We start from the raw sequence: 20,000 nt of genomic DNA, 5'->3' as shown, positions 1-20,000 counted from the left end.
GACAGACAGACAGACAGACAGACAGACAGACACAGACACACACACACACACACATGCCCATATATGTTTTCCGACATACACACACATATATACCCATTTGGAAATATAGTCGCGCACAAAAACACTCAGAAAATCAGCAAATATTATATTATTATATAACAGTCAGTCAAAACAACGAGTCATAGTCTCTAGGGCTTTAAGGCCAAAGCCGAGGTCAGGTGTGAGACTGAAGACCTTGGTATCCACCTACTGTGTGAAAAGGCCTTATGTGTCCTAAAACATCTATAGGTGCTACTCCCACTGGACACAGGTAGAGGTGAGGTCCTTCAAAGTAAGGAAATGCAACCTCATGACTAAAAAACTCAACCTCATGACTAAAAAACTCAACCTCATGACTAAAAAACTCAACCTCATGACTAAAAAACTCAACCTCATGACTAAAAAACTCAGCCTCATGACTAAAAAACTCAACCTCATGACTAAAAAACTCAACCTCATGACTAAAAAACTCAACCTCATGACTAAAAACCTCAAACTCATGACTAGAAAACTCAACCTCATGACTAAAAAACTCAACCTCATGACTAAAAAACTCAACCTCATGACTAAAAACCTCAAACTCATGACTAAAAAACTCAACCACATGACTAAAAAACTCAACCTCATGACTAAAAACCTCAACCTCATGACTAAAAAACTCAACCTCATGGCTAAAGAACTCAAACTCATGATTAAAAAACTCTACCTCATGACTAAAAAACTCAGCCTCATGACTAAAAAACTCAACCTCATGACTAAAAAACTCAGCCTCATGGCTAAAAAACTCAACCTCATGACTAAAAAACACAAAGAAGGAGGAGCTCAATGTTTATGCTGAGGAAAGTACTCCGGTAGGTAATCTGGTTGCACTATATGTGTGTGTGTGTGTGTGTGTGTGTGTGTGTGTGTGTGTGTGTGTGTGTGTGTGTGTGGGGTGCACTATTCGCTAGAGAGTGACTGGTAAGACGGAGAGAGGCGAGGCGATGATTTAGGCACACGCGCGCGCAGACACACACACACACACACACCCACACACACATACAGTACCACACACACTGCACTCTAGCTATACTGACACTTAATCTAAAATGTAAGAGAGGCGCGGGGAGGTTTTTAAGGAGCAGAGCTTAGAGTGAGTTCCTCTCCAGGGCTGTGATGGTGGTGGGGGAGGAAGAGGAGAGGGAGGAAGAGGAGAGGGAGGAAGGAAGAGGCGGAGAGGCAGAGTAGGATGACGAGACGCAGAGCTGGAGGGAAGAGAGAGAGAGAGAGAGAGAGAGAGAGAGCGAGAGAGAGAGGGAGAGAGAGAGAGAGAGAGAGAGGGAGAGAGAGAGGGGTGTGCAAAGCGAGGGAGAGAGATAGTAGTGTGTGTGTGTGTCCCAGACCACTACGCTCTGCTACCTTGGGGTGACTGGCCCGTCACTCCCGAGGCCCCAGCGCTCGATCGACACGGTCACTGTTCTTCTCAGCCCTGGCCCCACGGTCACTGCTCTTCTCAGCCCTGGCCCCGCGGTCACTGCTCTTCTCTGTCCTGGCCCCACGGTCACTGCTCTTCTCTGTCCTGGCCCCACGGTCACTGCTCTTCTCAGCCCTGGCCCCACGGTCACTGCTCTTCTCAGCCCTGGCCCCACGGTGGTGGAACGAACTGCCCACTGACGGCAGGACACCAGAGTCACTGCTCATCTCTCACCGCCGGCTCAAAACTCACCTTTCAAGAGGTACGACTACGACCACGATCCTCCCTCTTAAGCACCTATTGTGTTTTTAAATTGCTGTTCTTGCACTTTGCCTTCAGCACTAGATTATGCTCTTAGTCACTTGTTTTAGAAAAGAGATGCACTTGTGAGTTCTGGCAAGTAGTAATACACTGGCTTTTCCTACGATAAATTAAATTATTCTAAGTTGCTTTGGATAAAAGTGTCTAAATGATGGTAATTTAATGAATGTAAAATGTAATGTGTGTGTGTGAGAGAGAGAGAGAGAGAGAGAGAGAATGAGAGAGAGATAAAGAGAGAAGAGACGAAGGTGGAAGGGGAGTAGGATAGTGTGCTTGTTCACAGCAGGATCTTTTGGGCGGTCCTAGTCAAAGCCTCTCTGTCTCCATACCTGCACCCCAGTATCCTGGACAGTGGCGGGGTCACTGATCTGGACGAAAGCGTCCTTTTTACGGTTCCATTGTGCCACATGATGACACCATTGGGCCAGTGTATTTCTAATAGCGCTGTGTTTACTGCACACACTCACCTTGTGACGTCGGAGCCTCCTTGACCACTCCCAACACGTCGTTGGTCAGAAGAGGAGAGCTGAAGTTTCGCTTGAAAGCTCCCGTCTGCCCAGGGAGAGAAGAGAGAGAGGGATCAATGAGGAGGGATAGAGAGAGAAGAAAAGAGGATGAGGGAGAGACCGCAGAGATATGAATAGATTGTTTGTCCCATTGTTATTTGAGTAGATGAAACCTGGGAAATGCAAAGGTCAGGTGTTTCTTGGCTGTAAATGGATCGTCTTGTGGTTCCTAGAGGGGGACTGGGGGGAGCGGAGGCGTGGATGCTGAGTTTGCACTTCTTACAGGAAGTGGAATCACATGACACAGTGTGTGTAATTACACCGTGTTTAGACTGGATATGTTTGGGGGGTAGAGAGTCTTTTGTTTGTATGTTTCTATATCGTCTCTATACATGCTTATTGTATCTGTGTGTGTGTGTGTGTGTGTGTGTGTGTGTGTGTGTGTGTGTGTGTGTGTGTGTGTGTGTGTGTGTGTGACAGTCCCCGGCACTGTGAGTTGAGGATCTCAGATGACAAACAGGAAGGGAGCAGGTGGAAAGAAATTCTCGTCTCTCCTGCACTCATATCTCTCCGGCACTCATATCTCTCCTGCACTCATATCTCTTAAACACTCACATTTCCTCCAATCGCTGACTAGCTGCAACGACTCAGGAACATCAATGTTCCGGTGTTCGTCATTCGACATGAAATTCGAACGCACCCCGCCAGCGGAAGAAAGGGAGGAAGGGATAGGAAGACATTCTGGACGCAGGGTATTTCAAATGTAGTAATGGAAGGTTTGTGTGGACCTGGGAGCTCTTGTTCTGTTTTGAAGTTGATGAGTCTGCATAGAACAACTGAGAGCTTGTTTGAGTTTCCTACTGGTTTCGATCTGCTCTCAGAACCCGAAAAGACTCTCTGTTCCTGTTATGGTCCTCTGGCCGTTTCTGCCTTGCTCGGCCCCCTGCTCCAGCCCGGGACCCCCGCACCCTCCCACCCTGCTCTCCCTGTTACCCTCCCACCCTGCTCTCCCTGTCACCCTCCCACCCTGCTCTCCCTGTCACCCTGCCACCCTGCTCTCCCTGTCACCCCCACTCCCCCACCCTGCTCTCCCTGTCACCCTGCCACCCTGCTCTCCCTGTCACCCTCCCACCCTGCTCTCCCTGTCACCCCCACCCTGCTCTCCCTGTCACCCCCACCCTGCTCTCCCTGTCACCCTCCCACCCTGCTCTCCCTGTCACCCTCCCACCCTGCTCTCCCTGTCACCCTCCCACCCTGCTCTCCCTGTCACCCTCCCACCCTGCTCTCCCTGTCACCCTCCCACCCTGCTCTCCCTGTCACCCTCCCACCCTGCTCTCCCTGTCACCCCCACCCTGCTCTCCCTGTCACCCCCACCCTGCTCTCCCTGTCACCCTGCTCTCCCTGTCACCCCCACCCTGCTCTCCCTGTCACCCTGTCACCCTGCTCTCCCTGTCACCCCCATCCTGCTCTCCCTGTCACCCTCCCACCCTGCTCTCCCTGTCACCCTGTCACCCTGCTCTCCCTGTCACCCCCATCCTGCTCTCCCTGTCACCCTGCTCTCCCTGTCACCCTCCCACCCTGCTCTCCCTGTCACCCCCACCCTCCCACCCTGCTCTCCCTGTCACCCCCACCCTCCCACCCTGCTCTCCCTGTCACCCCCACCCTGCTCTCCCTGTCACCCTCTCACCCTGCTCTCCCTGTCACCCTCCCACCCTGCTCTCCCTATCACCCCACTCCCCCACCCTGCTCTCTCTGTCACCCTCCCACCCTGCTCTCCCTGTCACCCTCCCACCCTGCTCTCCTGCCTGCCGTCCTGCATTTGGGTCCTACCTTCCACCACAACTAAAACCTAACCGTTCTTCTACATTCAATATCCAACACTTGTTCTGTCTTGTTAAACATTGTCCAAAAAAAGCTAAATAATTACAATCAATCGAAATGAAAGACCACACACTGGCCACTTTAGCATATGCGTATGAAATGAAAAAAAAAAATCATTACACTCTTAAATCCAAAGAAAAAAACAACCTACTGTAGGGCTTAATGTGTATGAGCTACAGTGGCTGCTAGCATGTACTGGACATCTCCCTTCCTGTTCTCCACTACGCCTAATCCGCTGGTTTGATTTCTACGCAGTGTGGACACATGGGGCTTGGCTCGGGCGCGCCATGCCGTGACCACCGGGACACACATGCTCCTCAAACACACTGAATCTCACGCTGAATCAGCCACGTCGGCTGGTGAGGGAAGATATTGATTTTCCAACGAGACGTGAGAGGAAAGGGAGGGAAGGGCTCTGGATCTGGGATGGAGGAGGGAAGGAGAGGATTCTGGGTAGATAACGTTCTCGCTCTCCTCTCTCTTGGCTCTTGTTCCTCACATCAGCGCAATTCCGAGTCATTGCAGATCATTTTATCACGTTGCTTTTGCACTTCCACTCTTTCTGTCCGTCTCTCTCTCTCTCTCTCTCTCTCTCTCTCTCTCCTGCCCTTTTGCTCTGTCTGTTTCTCAAAGCCGCCGTCAATGCACTTTCTATTTATAACTCCTATGTCTTTCTGTAAATATCTCCTCCAACGCTCCGGAAAGGTCTCATCCTCTTATGCACTCTGCTGGCGTTGTGAGAGCGAGACCAAATACGCTATCGGACTCTCCGCCTCCACCTCCTGTCACCCGAGAGACAATTAGAGAGACCAGCTGCCTCCCTCCTCCCTGAAAGAACAGCCTGCCTGCCTCATAATCAACCGCCCTCTGGAGGACTCGGGTTTCGCCAGCTCAGACACAAAAATGTACAGTAACATTCAATAGCATCAAAGTGTCTGTCACTGGTCTCGGTGATGGTGTTACACTCTTTTGTGCACTGCGCCGTACACCTGTACGCAAAACGATGTGTTTGCACTGGCCGAATATAGACAACCATGTCTCTAGACCATGTTCAATGTTTGGAAACCAAATGTGTATTTGTAAAATTTGAGTGGTTTGACCTCCTGCAGCTGCTGTAGGCTATTGGTCAAGAGCAGTGAGTGTGTTAGGGAGAGCTGGTCCTGGGTCAGTGTCGTTGGTCAAGAGCAGTGACTGTGCTAGGGAGAGCTGGTCCTGGGTCAGTGTCGTTGGTCAAGAGCGGTGACTGTGTTAGGGAGAGCTGGTCCTGAGTCAGTGTCGTTGGTCAAGAGCAGTGACTGTGCTAGGGAGAGCTGGTCCTGGGTCAGTGTCGTTGGTGAAGAGCAGTGACTGTGTTAGGGAGAGCTGGTCCTGGGTCAGTGTCTTACCTTTCCGTTGCAGGGCTGCTGGGAGAGCTCAGAGGAGCACCACAGGTGGGCGCCCAGCTTGCAGGCTTTGCAGCGCAGCCCCTGTTTGGAGTTCCCTGAACAGATTGAGAACCAGGTTACCAACAACCAGGCTATATAACATGTATAACAACAGGCCCACAACAATCAACCAGGTTACCAACGCCAGGTTACCAACGCCCACAACAATCAACCAGGTTACCAACGCCAGGTTACCAACGCCCACAACAATCAACCAGGTTACCAACGCCCACAACAATCAACCAGGTTACCAACGCCCACAACAATCAACCAGGTTACCAACGCCCACAACAATCAACCAGGTTACCAACGCCCACAACAATCAACCAGGTTACCAACGGCAACAACAATCAACCAGGTTACCAACGCCCACAACAATCACCCAGGTTACCAACGGCCACAACAATCACCCAGGTTACCAACGCTCACAACAATCAACCAAACTAACGTACAGACGCCTCACTGTTGGTCCGATATTGCATAGTGGTACGTATGTCATACAAGACCAACCAGAAAACGTTTTCAGGTTCATTTGCTGGGGAAAATGTATTATATCAAATCTGGCACTGTAACTGTGCATTGACGAACAGCTACAGTATGTACAGTATGTCTGATTGCATTGCATGTGCTCGCATTAATGGAGGTGCTTCTCTTGGGTGCCCACATCCCAGCCCAGCCTACCTAACCCAGACATCTTTAAAACCAGCTCAATACGCTCCACCATCAGAGCTGGCTTTGCATGAGCGATGTGTGGGTTTGTACCAAGGTTATTATAGTTAACGAAAACTAACTAAAAAACATTATAGTAAACTGAAATAAAAATAAAAACTAGGCTTTACAAAAAAACGATAACTAACTAAAACTGTATTGTGTGTTTACAAAACTAACTAAAATAAACTAAAATTATTGAGAAAATGTCCTTAGTTTTAGTCTTTTTCATTTCATACATAAGCCTAGTATTTTGGGTGGATATGAAATCTATCCTCCATTTTTCTTTAGCTGTGTCCCTGCGCAGGAGTAACCTGACGTGGTCCAGATGGTTTGTTTCACACAGAGTGAAATAATGTGAGCTCACAAGATCAGGATGGTCTCACAAGGCTAGCGCAGAAGAAAAAAAAAACTAAAACTAATACTGAAACTAATAAAAACTAAACTAAAACTAAGCATTTTCCAAAAATAAAAACTAAACTAGCAAACCTGCTTGAAAAATAATCAAAACTAAACTGAAATTGAAAACAAAAAGTTAAAACGATACAAAAATAAAAACTAATGAAAAAAGCAAAACTATTATAACCTTGGTTTGTACTGAAGTGTGTCATCAGATCATGGATCACTCAGTACGGTTCAGTGTTCACGCTGCATGTCATTACAATGGAACAACTGGTCACACTTTACAATAAGGGTCACAGAAAACATTAGTTAACTGTTAACTAATGCTTATTTAGGGTTAGGTGAGGTTACAATTGTTAATTAATGCCTTAGTTAAGGTTAGGGTTAGGTTAGTTAACCTTAGTTAACATAAATACCATTAGTAAATGGTTAATAGAGACATTAGTTAACTGTTACTTAATGCTTAATAATGCATTAACTAACGCTTATTAATGTACCCTTATTGTAAAGTGTAACCGAACAACTTTGATTCTGAGACAGCTTGAAAGGTTAGGGCATGGTACCCGGTCAGGGTTGAAAGGTCAGGGCATGGTACCCGGTCAGGGTTGAAAGGTTAGGGCATGGTACCCGGTCAGGGTTAAAAGGTTAGGGCATGGTACCCGGTCAGGGTTGAAAGGTTAGGGCATGGTACCCGGTCAGGGTTGAAAGGTCAGGGCATGGTACCCGGTCAGGGTTGAAAGGTTAGGGCATGGTACGGTCAGTGTTGAAAGGTTAGGGCATGGTACCCGGTCAGGGTTGAAAGGTCAGGGCATGGTACCCGGTCAGTGTTCTGGTAACCTACCCTGAATCATGTGTTTGCATCGCTGACAGCAGGTGGGTCGACGGAAGATGTGCTCCTGAAAGAAGTGTGTCTTGATGGGCAGAGGCTGGGCCCGGAGCTGGGCCTGGAGCTGGGCCTGGAGCTGGGCCTGGTACCGGGCCCTGGAGGACACGGAGAGCGAGGGGCTGAGGGAGGGAGAGCGCGACCACAGCGAAGGGTTGGGGCTGAGCGATGGCGAGATGGACGGCGAGCACTCGGCGGTCAACGGCGCCTCCTGGAAGGCCGGCGGCGGCGAGGGCGCTGTGATGAGGGACGACGGGAGGCGGGCTTCGCCGCGCTGGAAGAAGTTGTCCATACTTTTGCTGCGCATCACGGACTTGAAGGAGAGGGAACGCTTGAGCCGCTGCAGCTGTGGACGACGAAGAGGACGAGTTTGATACCAGAACTGAAAATCTAGAATATGATATAACATGGTAACATGGTTATGAGGAGGGACACATTCTGTATAATAGTCATACGTTATCAGCAACAGCAAGGCCCTAGGGTCAGGAAAATGTTTGAAGCAAAGTAAGCTGCCATGCGATTCATCGTGGAGTTCTCATTCCGGTACCGCCATTGTGCCTTTGAGCAAGGCACTTCACCTTTATGCTCCAGCCAGGTGCACTGGAGAAATGCTGGCCCGTGCTCGGACCCCAGCCATCAAGCATGTAGCCATGCTGGGTTCCATAGACTAGCACCAAAGCAAGCGTCTGAGGGACTAGAACACTTATACAATAAAGGTCTCTGTCATCATCTCAAGCCGAGAATGAACCGAAGTTCCAGAGTTAAAATAGGGGATAATGAATTGATGAATGGATGAATTGATCATCTCGGCAACGGAGAGGGAGCCCAATTCAATATAGCCTACAGTAAGTCAGGAGAACGGTGTCAGGTGTTAAGTGCATCCAGCCGTTAGATAGAGACAACACACACCCCCTCCGTAGGACAACACCCCCCCTCCGTACCCTCTGACTGCCCTTGTCCGGCCAGGCTGCCAAGCTTAGCTTCCTCTCTTTAATCTTCAGCCGTTTCCCCTTCCTGTTGGGATCAGAAATGTGCCGTCCCCAGCCGATCCAAGCAACTCAATACCCCCTTAAAATTCACATTTGATTAGTTTTATTGAGCGGCGTGCTCCTCTGCTCTTGATGCATTCACAATTAAGCCTGTGTTCGTTTTTTGCTGCGCCTGCCCCCGTTTTCAAGCGGGCTTCACCAGCGACGCCTCTTGGCTCCCGCGAATGGCTTGGCAGGACCCCGCGAATGATGGGAATATTGTGGGGAGTTGGGCTCCAATATACAGCAGACTATGCTAATAATGAGCATAGTGATGTCATCAATAGAACGGCCCGGGGAATGGATTGTTTTTGTCTGAATTGGAGCCAAATTGTGTCTCTCTGCATTTGGTTCTGTCTGATGTACGGTGCCGTAGCCTGCGTGTGTCTGTTATGAGGCGTTTTATCAGTGCCGCCTCCCGTGGCATCGCTTTGTGGCTGTATATCTATGTCTTCATTTGTCTCGGATTGTCCAACGCTGCGTGTGTGCGTGTGTGTGCGTGTGTGTGTGTGTGTGTGTGTGTGTGTGTGTGTGTGCGTGCGTGTGTACCGGCCTGTACGTGTCTTTGTAGCATCTGCATCTTTTCCCTGCACCTGGGAGAGTTCACTAGAGCCGGGTTTGTGCCTCCTCTGAGAAACGATCATCAATATTGTTGAGTAGGTTCCTCTCTTCCTCCCTAAAGCCATGGATTCGCTGGTGCCAATTAGCTTGAGTGATGAGCAGCTCTGTGTTGACCCACTACGGCGCCGCGCCTCGCCTCGCTCGCCCGTGTGCCTCCCTGCTCTCCTGCGAGCTGTAGCCATGCACTTTTTAATGGGCTTTTTTCAGGTTGACCGGTGGTCCGTTCAAATTGACCATTTGATGTTCCTTTTCCACACAATTGTCCTTTTTTTTTTTAACCTATTTTATCTTGGTAATCTATCCATGTCCAGTCCAGTTCACAGCACTGATCTCCATTCAGATGTTTGACCGGTGGAACATTTGACCCATGTACACTTTCGCAGTGTGAACCTGAAGAGAATATTTAACATCTGTAAAACAAGCCTGAAGACTTTTCTTTTTGCCACTGCTTTCTAAGAGGAGCTATGTTTATCAGTATACTGCACTGTAACTTTTATTCCTGTATTCTATTTGTCCTGCTTTTTGTTTTAAATGTCTATAATGACTTGCTTTTTGTCTTAATGCTTTTAATTTGTCCTGCCTTTTGTTTTAAATGTCTATAATGTCTTGCTTTTTGTTTTAATGCTTTTAATGTCTCATGTAAAGCACCTTGAATTGCCCTGTGGCTGAAATGTGCTATATAAATAAACTTGCCTTGCCTTGCCTTGTGAACCGATGATATATTTATTCATATATATTTTCTGAGTTTCAAATCTGTGTCCTTACCAAGATGCGGGTGGCAGCTAGTTTCTTTAGTTACCTTTAAATAAAAAGGTACTGTAAAAGACCTGCCGACTCAGCGGTCTCTATAAAGTAATTGCCAGAACACCAGACTTAAACGCCTCTCGGTATTAAAGTCGATGTACTGTTGAACTCAATAGGGTTAATCACAAAACAGTAGGTCTGCATTATTCATCCATGTCCACTTAATGGCGCCCGTCTCTGGTTTGGGGTAAAGTGCTGTCATATAAATATGCAGAGGGAGGCTGAAGTGCGGAGATGCCAGCTGTGAGCAACAGGGCGTGGTGACGGCCGGACCCCTCCCATGAGACCTCTCGTACCTTGGCATCAGGCATCAGCTGAAGCATTTGAATCATAACTGCAGTGTTTCGCCATCACATCAGAGCCGACAGGGGTGTGTGTGTGTGTGTGTGTGTGTGTGTGAGGGGAGTGGTGGGGAGTGTAAATATACTTCTGTTTAGGTGTAGTATATTCACAAGGGCGTAGGTGTGAAAACGAAGGCTTCCCAAATTTGCTCCTGTGACTTTCCTGGCTCAAAAGATGAAGGGGACAGAAGCAGGCCTCTCTGGGATCGCTGAGCGCTGTCCCCATGGCCTCTCTCTGTCCCCTGGCCTCTCTCTGTCCCCTGGCCTCTCTCTGTCCCCTGGCCTCTCTCTGTCCCCTGGCCTCTCTCTGTCCCCTGGCCCCTCTCTGTCCCCATGGCCTCTCTCTGTCCCCTGGCCTCTCTCTGTCCCCATGGCCTCTCTCTGTCCCCATGGCCTCTCTCTGTCCCCATGGCCTCTCTCTGTCCCCATGGCCTCTCTCTGTCCCCATGGCCTCTCTCTGTCCCCATGGCCTCTCTCTGTCCCCTGGCCTCTCTCTGTCCCCTGGCCTCTCTCTGTCCCCCTGGCCTCTCTCTGTCCCCATGGCCTCTCTCTGTCCCCTGGCCTCTCTCTGTCCCCTGGCCTCTCTCTGTCCCCTGGCCTCTCTCTGTCCCCTGGCCTCTCTCTCCCTCAACCTATTTATGGCTCGAAAACCAAGGGATCCGTCTCTCTTTCAACAACTGACAGCAATTAGCCTGACAGGCCGAGTGAGCAAGAGATAGGGAGAGAGAGATGGAGCTAGAGAGAGAGCAGGAACGGTAGGAGAGGGAGAGAAAAATAGACAGAGGAGATGAAAACAGTAAAGGATAGAGAGAGAGAGAGAGAGAGAGAGAGAGAGAGCAGAGGTTAGAGGACAAAAACGAGAGGGAGAGAGACAGACAGACAGACAGACAAAGAGGGTTTGGACATGTCTCCACCCTTCTGCCCTGCGCCTTTGAAAGCCAGGGCCTTGTTTTGTCCTCCGCCAGCCCTCCTCTCTGACACGCAGACGGACCAGACGCACGGCAGACATCTTGTCCTTGTTCTCTGGCTGTTTGAAGACATGCGCAGGGATGTTTCACTGAGCCCGTTATAAATAGCCCTGTTGTGAGACTGTGATAGTATTTTAGACTTGTCTAGTCCAAAGATTTACCAAGATACGTTCAAAAGGTTGAGTCTGGTTTATTGAATGAAATCAAATACTTGCGCAAGGACTTCCTGAACAACGCAAACAAAGGTGGTTTGTCAGAGAAGTGAAGTCAGTCACTTCTGGCCTGGCTTATATTCAGTCAGAACACAGGTAAGTCTTTCTAGGATTTCATTGGCTGAGTTGTCTATGCGTCATCGTGAGGGGACGGATATCACACAGTGAAAGGAAGGAATGTGGGATGAAACTCGCTTTGAATAGAGACAAAGGTCTGAGTCAGGGCAGGAAGGTGGCCTTTCTGACTTGGACAAAAGAGCGAGGCAGAGCTATGCAGAGTGTTTACAATATCAAAAGGGGGGAGAGTTGGTGTTTTACATTAGACTGAAACTGGGGGGTTTAAGGTGTGGTTTAAGGTGTTTGGATGTAAATTCCTGGACAATCCCTCATTTGTGCCTGAACAGGCACACAAAAATAAAATATAAAATCCAAACACAGTGTAAACAGTCAGCTATGCTATACATGTGGAAAGGAAATAATCTCTCCACTAGGTGGAGAAAAAAAAAAAAAAAAAAATCTCTTTTTTTTCTTTTTTTTTTTAAATTATTTTCTCTCAACGTGCAAAATCACACACCAAAACCCCTTGTTTCAGAAATTTGACAGGAAACAAGATAAAAAAGATGACATGATTATATACTATTTATAGTCTAAGAGTGGACAACCATTCACCAAAAAACAAACTTGATTTAACAAGGCAAAAAAAGATAAAATGGTTACCAGTGTAAGAGGGGCAAAAAACCTCTTGGTCAATTTAGAGGAAAAACCCAAACTTATTTATCAACTCATGTTTCAATCATTGCAACTCTTGTAAACAAATATGATATTTTTCAGATTATTTCAAAGTTCATTCACTCTTGTGAGGAGGTGACCGGCAAGGTCAGTCTCCGATTGCTCATCAGAGGAGAGGAGAGTGTGGCGGTGACTGTCAAGGTCACTCTTGTTCACAGTGTATCCCAACAGTCATTTAGGTGGCACTTCTCTTTTGGGCAATAGAATGTCATTGGGGAATGCAAGGCGTCTTCTCTTCTAGTTCGCAACTTCAATGTCGCGTTGTTTGAAATCAGTTATGTTCAATGTTAGTGTGTGCAGGTGTGTGTGCGCGTGTGGTGCATCTTGTGAGGAGGTGACCAGCAAGGTCATTTTTCCTCCGATTCCTCGTCAGAGGAGAGGACAGTGTGATGGCCCATGGTTTTGGCCTCTGAGCCCTCTGGTTCAGCTGCATTCTGATCTCCTGGTGTTTGCGATCCCCTGGTGGACCGTTCTCTGCTGCTTGGACCCGTCGGCAATGGCTTGCATGGGTCCAACGAAGTCCTCTCAGATCGCTGTCTGCGTGATGAGTAGAAACTGGTACGGCCCGAGCCACCTCGGCGAGTTCCAGCTCCTTCGTCTGTGGTCGTGGACCAGGACCCAATCCCCAGGAGAGATGTGATGCAGGAACCCCTCCTTAGCCTCAGGAAATGGCGGTCCTCACTCTGTTGGAGACATCTGTTAACATCCTCCACCACCCCTGTTTTTGAAACATGATCTGGCCCGTGGGCTAGTTTGAAAGCATAATGAAAACATGAACGAGGTAGTACAGGTTTGTCATTAGGCCCTAGATACAGGTTAGTTTGGTGGTGGAAATGTGCACTTAGTCCTTCATTTCTTTTTCTCCGCAGGTGGAGCAGATGCTTGTAGGTCAGAAATGTAGGCTCTTGAACTGAACCCGGTCCATCCCTGTACTGCTCCACGTAGGGCCGGCCCGGGTTGTGCTGCTGGAGGGCTCACCTCGGCGCTCCCGCCTCCAGCACAGGCTGATGAAGTGCTCCGTCTGTGGATCCACAGATGAGAGAGACAAACAGAGACAAAACAGAGCAAAAGAGAGTCCTCTGGTCTGGTCTCCCTGTTCCCTTCTTTGGTCAGGAACGGTTATTCAACAGTCTGTAGGAGATACTCAGAAACATGGTTAAGCGCAAGCTCCTGCTTTGGGGAAAAAATTTTGTTATTCTGTCAGGAAAACTTAAACAGGGTGACTGTTTAAGTGTCATTTAGAGCCAGTCTGCAGTAGCCTACAGTGACATCAGGGGCAGTGTTAGAATGACTTCAACACGCTTAGTCCCCAGTCATGATCAAGGCAATTGGATTTGGCTCTAGCAGTTCTCTTGCGATTTTATGAAAATAAAATACGCTATATTCTCGTCTCAACAAAACAACACCCCCTAAGGGTGAAAGCAAAAATTCCCTGAAGTCAGGATAAAAATAGAGATGGGTCAAAGAAAATGACACTAAAATGAACTGGCTTCATTTACAATTAACTAATCAAAATACTCCATCAAAGCTTTATTTGTATAGCTAAAAATTTGTATATCTAAAACCTCCCTCTTCTGCATTTGAGGACAGAGTATTTGGGCACTGCTCCTGTTTCATACTTATCTGTCGCTCACAGTGAGTAGGTGACATGGCGTTGGTCTGCATCTCACGAACCCCAGATCGCCCATCTGTAGGGAAACAGGCCAGTAACCTCCGGTGTCCTGTGCCCGTCTCCTGGTTCGGCATTCACCCATCACTCCCGGAACGACAGTTGTCTGTAAAAAACCACTCAGAAAAAACACTCAGGCCCGACGAATGTGCCTCAAACTATAAACATGAGATATTTAACATAACCATTTAAAAAATATAATTGGGTTATGAGATGCTGCATTCAGATTAAGACACTAGCAACCCTTATCTATTCCCCCCACTATTATGCACAACCCTTATGTCTTAAGCTACATATCAGAAAGAGAGACAAAACAAACAACAGTTAAAACAGACCAACAGCAGGTTCCAATGTCCCCAGGAAGGCATGATCCCATGATCCAGGCTCCTCAAAGACCTGCCGCCCAGGGTCCATAGCACCTGAAAATTAAGACTCAAAACACAGACTGGGTTCAATAGCAGAGGAGAAGGCCTAATGCCAGCTCCTCAAAAAACACATTATCATTATATGAATGAAAAATTCATACAGTAGAAATGCATAAAACGAACAGCTTATGGCCATTCATTGACTATTGAAACAAAACTCCTGAATCAAACACCTATTCAACCCTGTCAGACTTTTGAGTTCGCTCTACATCTATTTTATCCTGTTTATTTCCCTTAAAAATTAAAAACTCTCTATCTTGGCTAGTTTAAAATCACCCTTATGGGTTGTTCAAGGGAAGTCCAGCAGGTGGCGCTCGACCCCAAATCGGAGGCTCTTCCTTTTCATTCAGCTTGCGGTAACTGTGACACCGTTCAATCCAGTGGCCATACTGACCACAATGGAAGCATGAATCATCTCTATCTTCACTTCGATTATACCTTTTTCCTCGCCTAACCCTACCAGAACGCTTCCTATTGTTTCTCTGTCGCCACTGTGGTCGTTGTTGGTTCCACCTCGCACCAGCAGTCTGATTGTCCAGCTGTTGTAACTGAGCAGCTTGTAATCTGGCTGCACCTAGCTTCATTTCTTTCAACTCCCTCTCTTCAATGTGATCACGAAGACGCTCCGCATAGCGGAAATGATTAACAACTTCTTCGAGAGAAGTCGATTCCCAGGTGTGGCACATCAACCTAACTTGGTCGGACAAAGAGGAGAGAGAGTTATTCATCAATTTTTGTTTCAAAATCTTTTTATAATCGGCGTTCGCTTTGTCCATGCCACTGTGTGCTGCGAAAACTGATTCTAGTCGTTCCCAAAATATCTCGAACTGTTGATCGGAATTTTGTTTGCAATATGTGATACGGTCCCAATCCATCTTTTTAGGGAATCGAGTTTTGATTCTGTTCAACAGCGCAGTGTTTTGGTCAGAAAAATCGGCATGATTAAAAGGCAATGCAATGTCAAACGGATGTTTCACATCCACCCATTTTAGCCCAAGGCACTGTCTCATGATCATGGCGATTTCCTCTGCGTGAGGCTCATACATACGAACTAAACTGTTAAAAAGATTTTCAAACTCGTCAATGTCTTTGGTTGGATCGGGCAAGGTTTTAGCTATTTCACGTAGTTCATCAGAGCGCCAGGGTCTATAAACCGTAATCTCTGGAGTCCAGGCCGCATAACCAGCTGCATAATTTATTTGTGAAGGGCGAGGAACAGGGTTTGGGCAGCGTATCAGAGGCGCGTGTATTTGCGGTCCCTCCAGACTATCTCTAGCCATTTGCAGTTGTTCCAAATTAACCTTAGCCTCAGATATAGCTCTAGCCAAATCTTCCTTATACCTCGTAGAAAGGGGCGAAATGAGAGAAGGGGCGTGGCTAATGGCGGGAGCATGAAAAGGGGAAAGAACAGCCTGGTTGGGTGTGAGCACGGAGCAACGAGTCGAGGGGGGGGGGGAATCTAATTCTAAATCAGAGTTATTCTGCTGGGGAAATGGCGGAGAGACTGTTTGCTGAATCTCCTTATCTTTCTTTCCTGACCTAAAAACCCGCTCTCGTGCTACTCTCTCCCAAATCTTAAAAACAGACCAGTCTACAGAATTAACAGGCTTTTCCCTTAACCTAGATATCTCAACCACCTCTAGCTGAGCCCGAATCTTAGCTAAAAATTTAACACTAAATGTCAGATATGGATGTAAGAAATCGAAAATGCTTTAGCACATAACGAAATCTCCCACAAACGCTCGCAGAAATATGCTTCAGTGCAATAATCACATCAGGCTAGACGTTTGCAGTAGAATATTTACATCCTCTAGCATATCTTAATAACTAGTGTTACAGGGACACCTAGTGGTGATCCCAAAATGTTGCATGTATGACCCGGATGTGGTCTTTGGTTGTGCGCGGGGAAATTTAAAGAAACAACTCCCTAATAAAACACGACGCAGCCTAAAACCCCAAAACAGCAATGAAAGGAAACCTTATGGTTAACTCACGGTGGGAAAGAATACAATTTCGAAAGGAACACACATTAAGACATTAAATTCGCTTAGTACTCACTCAGTCAGGAATCTCTTTGTTCTCCCTCTGGCTCAAGGCGGATCACCGGGAGTTGTTTTCCGGCGTCTCCTAGGAAACCAGTTAGCTAGCCTACTGGGAATCTAGCAGAAATTTTAACAGTCTAAAAAGTGTGCAAAACAATACTTTACCTGGATCCATGGCGCGCATAACAAACAATAATCAAGAGCCGAGGCTCAAACATGCAATCAAAAATCCCACTGAGCCGGCGAAAAATAGCGCTTAGACAAACATAAAGACAACACAACCCCGTTCGGGGACAAAAAACAGACACTCCGGAGATTAGCTGGTAATCGCACTCACTGCGAACTTCAACCCATTTGGAAATCGCACTCACTGCGAACTTCAACCCTGTGGAAATCGCACTATCTGCGAACTTCAACCCTGTGGAAATCGCACTCACTGCGAACTTCAACCCTGTGGAAATCGCACTCACTGCGAACTTCAACCCTGTGGAAATCGCACTATCTGCGAACTTCAACCCAAAACGTTATCCTAGAAGTGCACTCTCACTTCTTAACTACAGCCGAGCCGACAAACAATCTAAACTGTAGTCTACATCAACTGTAAGGGAGCGAGTCCCAAACCCAAAATTGCACCTCTTCTGAAGAGAACCCCCGGTAGCCTAAACAAGGACGAAGTCAAAACGACAATACGATATAAATATGTATATTGCTGTTCACATCTCCTTGGATAGTTACTTACTTAATACCCACGCTGGGGTTTCCTGTTTTCAACCAATCCAGACCAACACAACTGAACCAAATCAAGGCAAATACAACTCAGAACCACAAGAGGGTTCGTTTAAACGTACCTGTGAGCCTCAGGAATCCAGTGGCAGAACTGAGGAAATAATCTCGGCTAGCGCTCTGGCGCAAGAGAGAAAATTGATTTTCCAAGCCCATATGGACCGACACGTCTGTCGATCAGTCCTATCCACTGGAATCCCGGCAACACGCAGGTAGTCCTCCCAGATCATCCGCGTCGCCAAAACTGTGATAGTATTTTAGACTTGTCTAGTCCAAAGATTTACCAAGATACGTTCAAAAGGTTGAGTCTGGTTTATTGAATGAAATCAAATACTTGCGCAAGGACTTCCTGAACAACGCAAACAAAGGTGGTTTGTCAGAGAAGTGAAGTCAGTCACTTCTGGCCTGGCTTATATTCAGTCAGAACACAGGTAAGTCTTTCTAGGATTTCATTGGCTGAGTTGTCTATGCGTCATCGTGAGGGGACGGATATCACACAGTGAAAGGAAGGAATGTGGGATGAAACTCGCTTTGAATAGAGACAAAGGTCTGAGTCAGGGCAGGAAGGTGGCCTTTCTGACTTGGACAAAAGAGCGAGGCAGAGCTATGCAGAGTGTTTACAATATCAAAAGGGGGGAGAGTTGGTGTTTTACATTAGACTGAAACTGGGGGGTTTAAGGTGTGGTTTAAGGTGTTTGGATGTAAATTCCTGGACAAGACGCGCAGATAAATGAATGATTAAGCAGAGGGAGAGGCGTTCACTACGCCCCTCCTCTGAACCAGCGCTAGCCATCGGCTTTCTACTTCCCTGCCTTCGGTTTTTCTCACAAAACTGCAGTTGAACCTTTCCAGTACAGATAGGAGCATAAAACGAAGAAATGCATCGTCTCCCGTCAGTGATGTCACTGTCTAGAAACCTTTGCTTATCAAGTCTGTGTTTCTGAAAGAGCATACTGTACAGTACAGTGAGGTGGACAAACCTAACTAATTAACAAGCGAAATGGAGCTGTTGCTATATTGCTTTATTTATTTATATAGTTTTTGCCAATTATTTTTGAGGGAAAAGATATCGCTACATAGAAGTGAGGGGAAATCAATGCCAACCCACAATTATTTTCTCACACTCCTAAGTCTGTTAGCTTTGTCTGTTACCCTTGCTATTGCTTTATCTTACAGTGCTATTCTGGGATGGTCAGAATTAGAGGAAGCATATGTTGTAGCTAGCTCTTCCACGTGCTACTGCAATTGTTGTGAGACACATCTCCAAATCCAGCCGTTTAAAAGGCTTAACTACAGTATGTAAGCAGCTTTAGCAATTAGCTTGAGGTAACTGCAACATTTGGTCTTTGATGTTACTGTTGCAGCCTAGAAATAACGAAATCCCTCAATCTGTTAATAACAGGTTCACTGGGGAGGGAAAGTAGTTCTGTTTCTCGTGTAAAAATGATTGAATTTTCACACCATTCAGTCACACACACACGTGAGCACTAAACCCAGTCTCAAGGGCTGGTGAATAAGAGGGTAGAAGGAAGGCTGAGGAATGACAGAGCTGTTCAAAGCTCTTTAACACACACACACACACACACACACACACACACACACACACACACACACACACACACACACACACACACACACACACACACACACACACACACACACACACAGAGGCTTGCTCTCTAGGGTGTTTGAGAGTACACCCACGCACACTCTTGTTTCTGATATCCTCACACAACCTTCCACCCACACCCACTACCACCCACACCCACTACCACCCACACCCACTACCACCCACACCCACTACCACCCACACCCACTACCACTCACTACCACCCACACCCACTACCACCCACACCCACTACCACTCACACTCACTACCACCCACACCCACTACCACCCACACCCACTACCACCCACACCCACTACAACCCACACCCACTACCACTCACTACCACCCACACCCACTACCACCCACACCCACTACCACTCACTACCACCCACACCCACTACCACCCACACCCACTACCACTCACTACCACCCACACCCACTACCACCCACACCCACTACCACTCACACCCACTACCACTCACTACCACCCACACCCACTACCACCCACACTCACTACCACCCACACCCACTACCACCCACACCCACTACCACCCACACCCACTATCACCCACACTCACTACCACCCACACTCACTACCACCCACACCCACTACCACCCACACCCACTACCACCCACACTCACTACCACCCACACCCACTACCACCCACACCCACTACCACTCACTACCACCCACATCCACTACCACCCACACCCACTACCACTCACTACCACCCACACCCACTACCACCCACACCCACTACCACCCACACTCACTACCACCCACACCCACTACCACCCACACCCACTACCACCCACACCCACTACCACCCACACCCACTACCACTCACTACCACCCACACCCACTACCACTCACTACCACCCACACCCACTACCACCCACACTCACTACCACTCACTACCACCCACACCCACTACCACTCACTACCACCCACACCCACTACCACCCACACTCACTACCACCCACACCCACTACCACCCACACTCACTACCACCCACACCCACTACCACCCACACCCACTACCACCCACACCCACCCACACCCACTACCACCCACACTCACTACCACCCACAC

The 20,000-nt window shown here is 47.8% G+C and overlaps 1 protein-coding gene across 1 annotated transcript in view; it reads right to left on the bottom strand.

Annotated features, from left to right (window-relative positions):
- The window catches only part of LOC311328559 (SH3 and cysteine-rich domain-containing protein 2-like), a gene marked incomplete at its 3' end in the record, with an annotated part of 17,005 nt that extends 9,045 nt beyond the window's left edge, over positions 1–7,960 (bottom strand). The window contains exons 1-3 of the mRNA XM_084462510.1: positions 7,576–7,960; positions 5,586–5,680; positions 2,281–2,365 (exon numbers count right to left, since the gene is read on the bottom strand). Coding sequence (XP_084318636.1) covers positions 2,281–2,365; positions 5,586–5,680; positions 7,576–7,924 — 529 coding nt within the window. The remainder of the gene's footprint in view (positions 1–2,280; positions 2,366–5,585; positions 5,681–7,575) is intronic.
- Between the last annotated feature and the right edge of the window lie 12,040 nt (positions 7,961–20,000).

Source organism: Borostomias antarcticus (assembly GCF_949987555.1).
Source record: "Borostomias antarcticus genome assembly, contig: scaffold_453, whole genome shotgun sequence".
Lineage (NCBI taxonomy): Eukaryota > Metazoa > Chordata > Actinopteri > Stomiiformes > Stomiidae > Borostomias > Borostomias antarcticus.
This window is presented reverse-complemented; position numbering and strand designations above follow the sequence as displayed.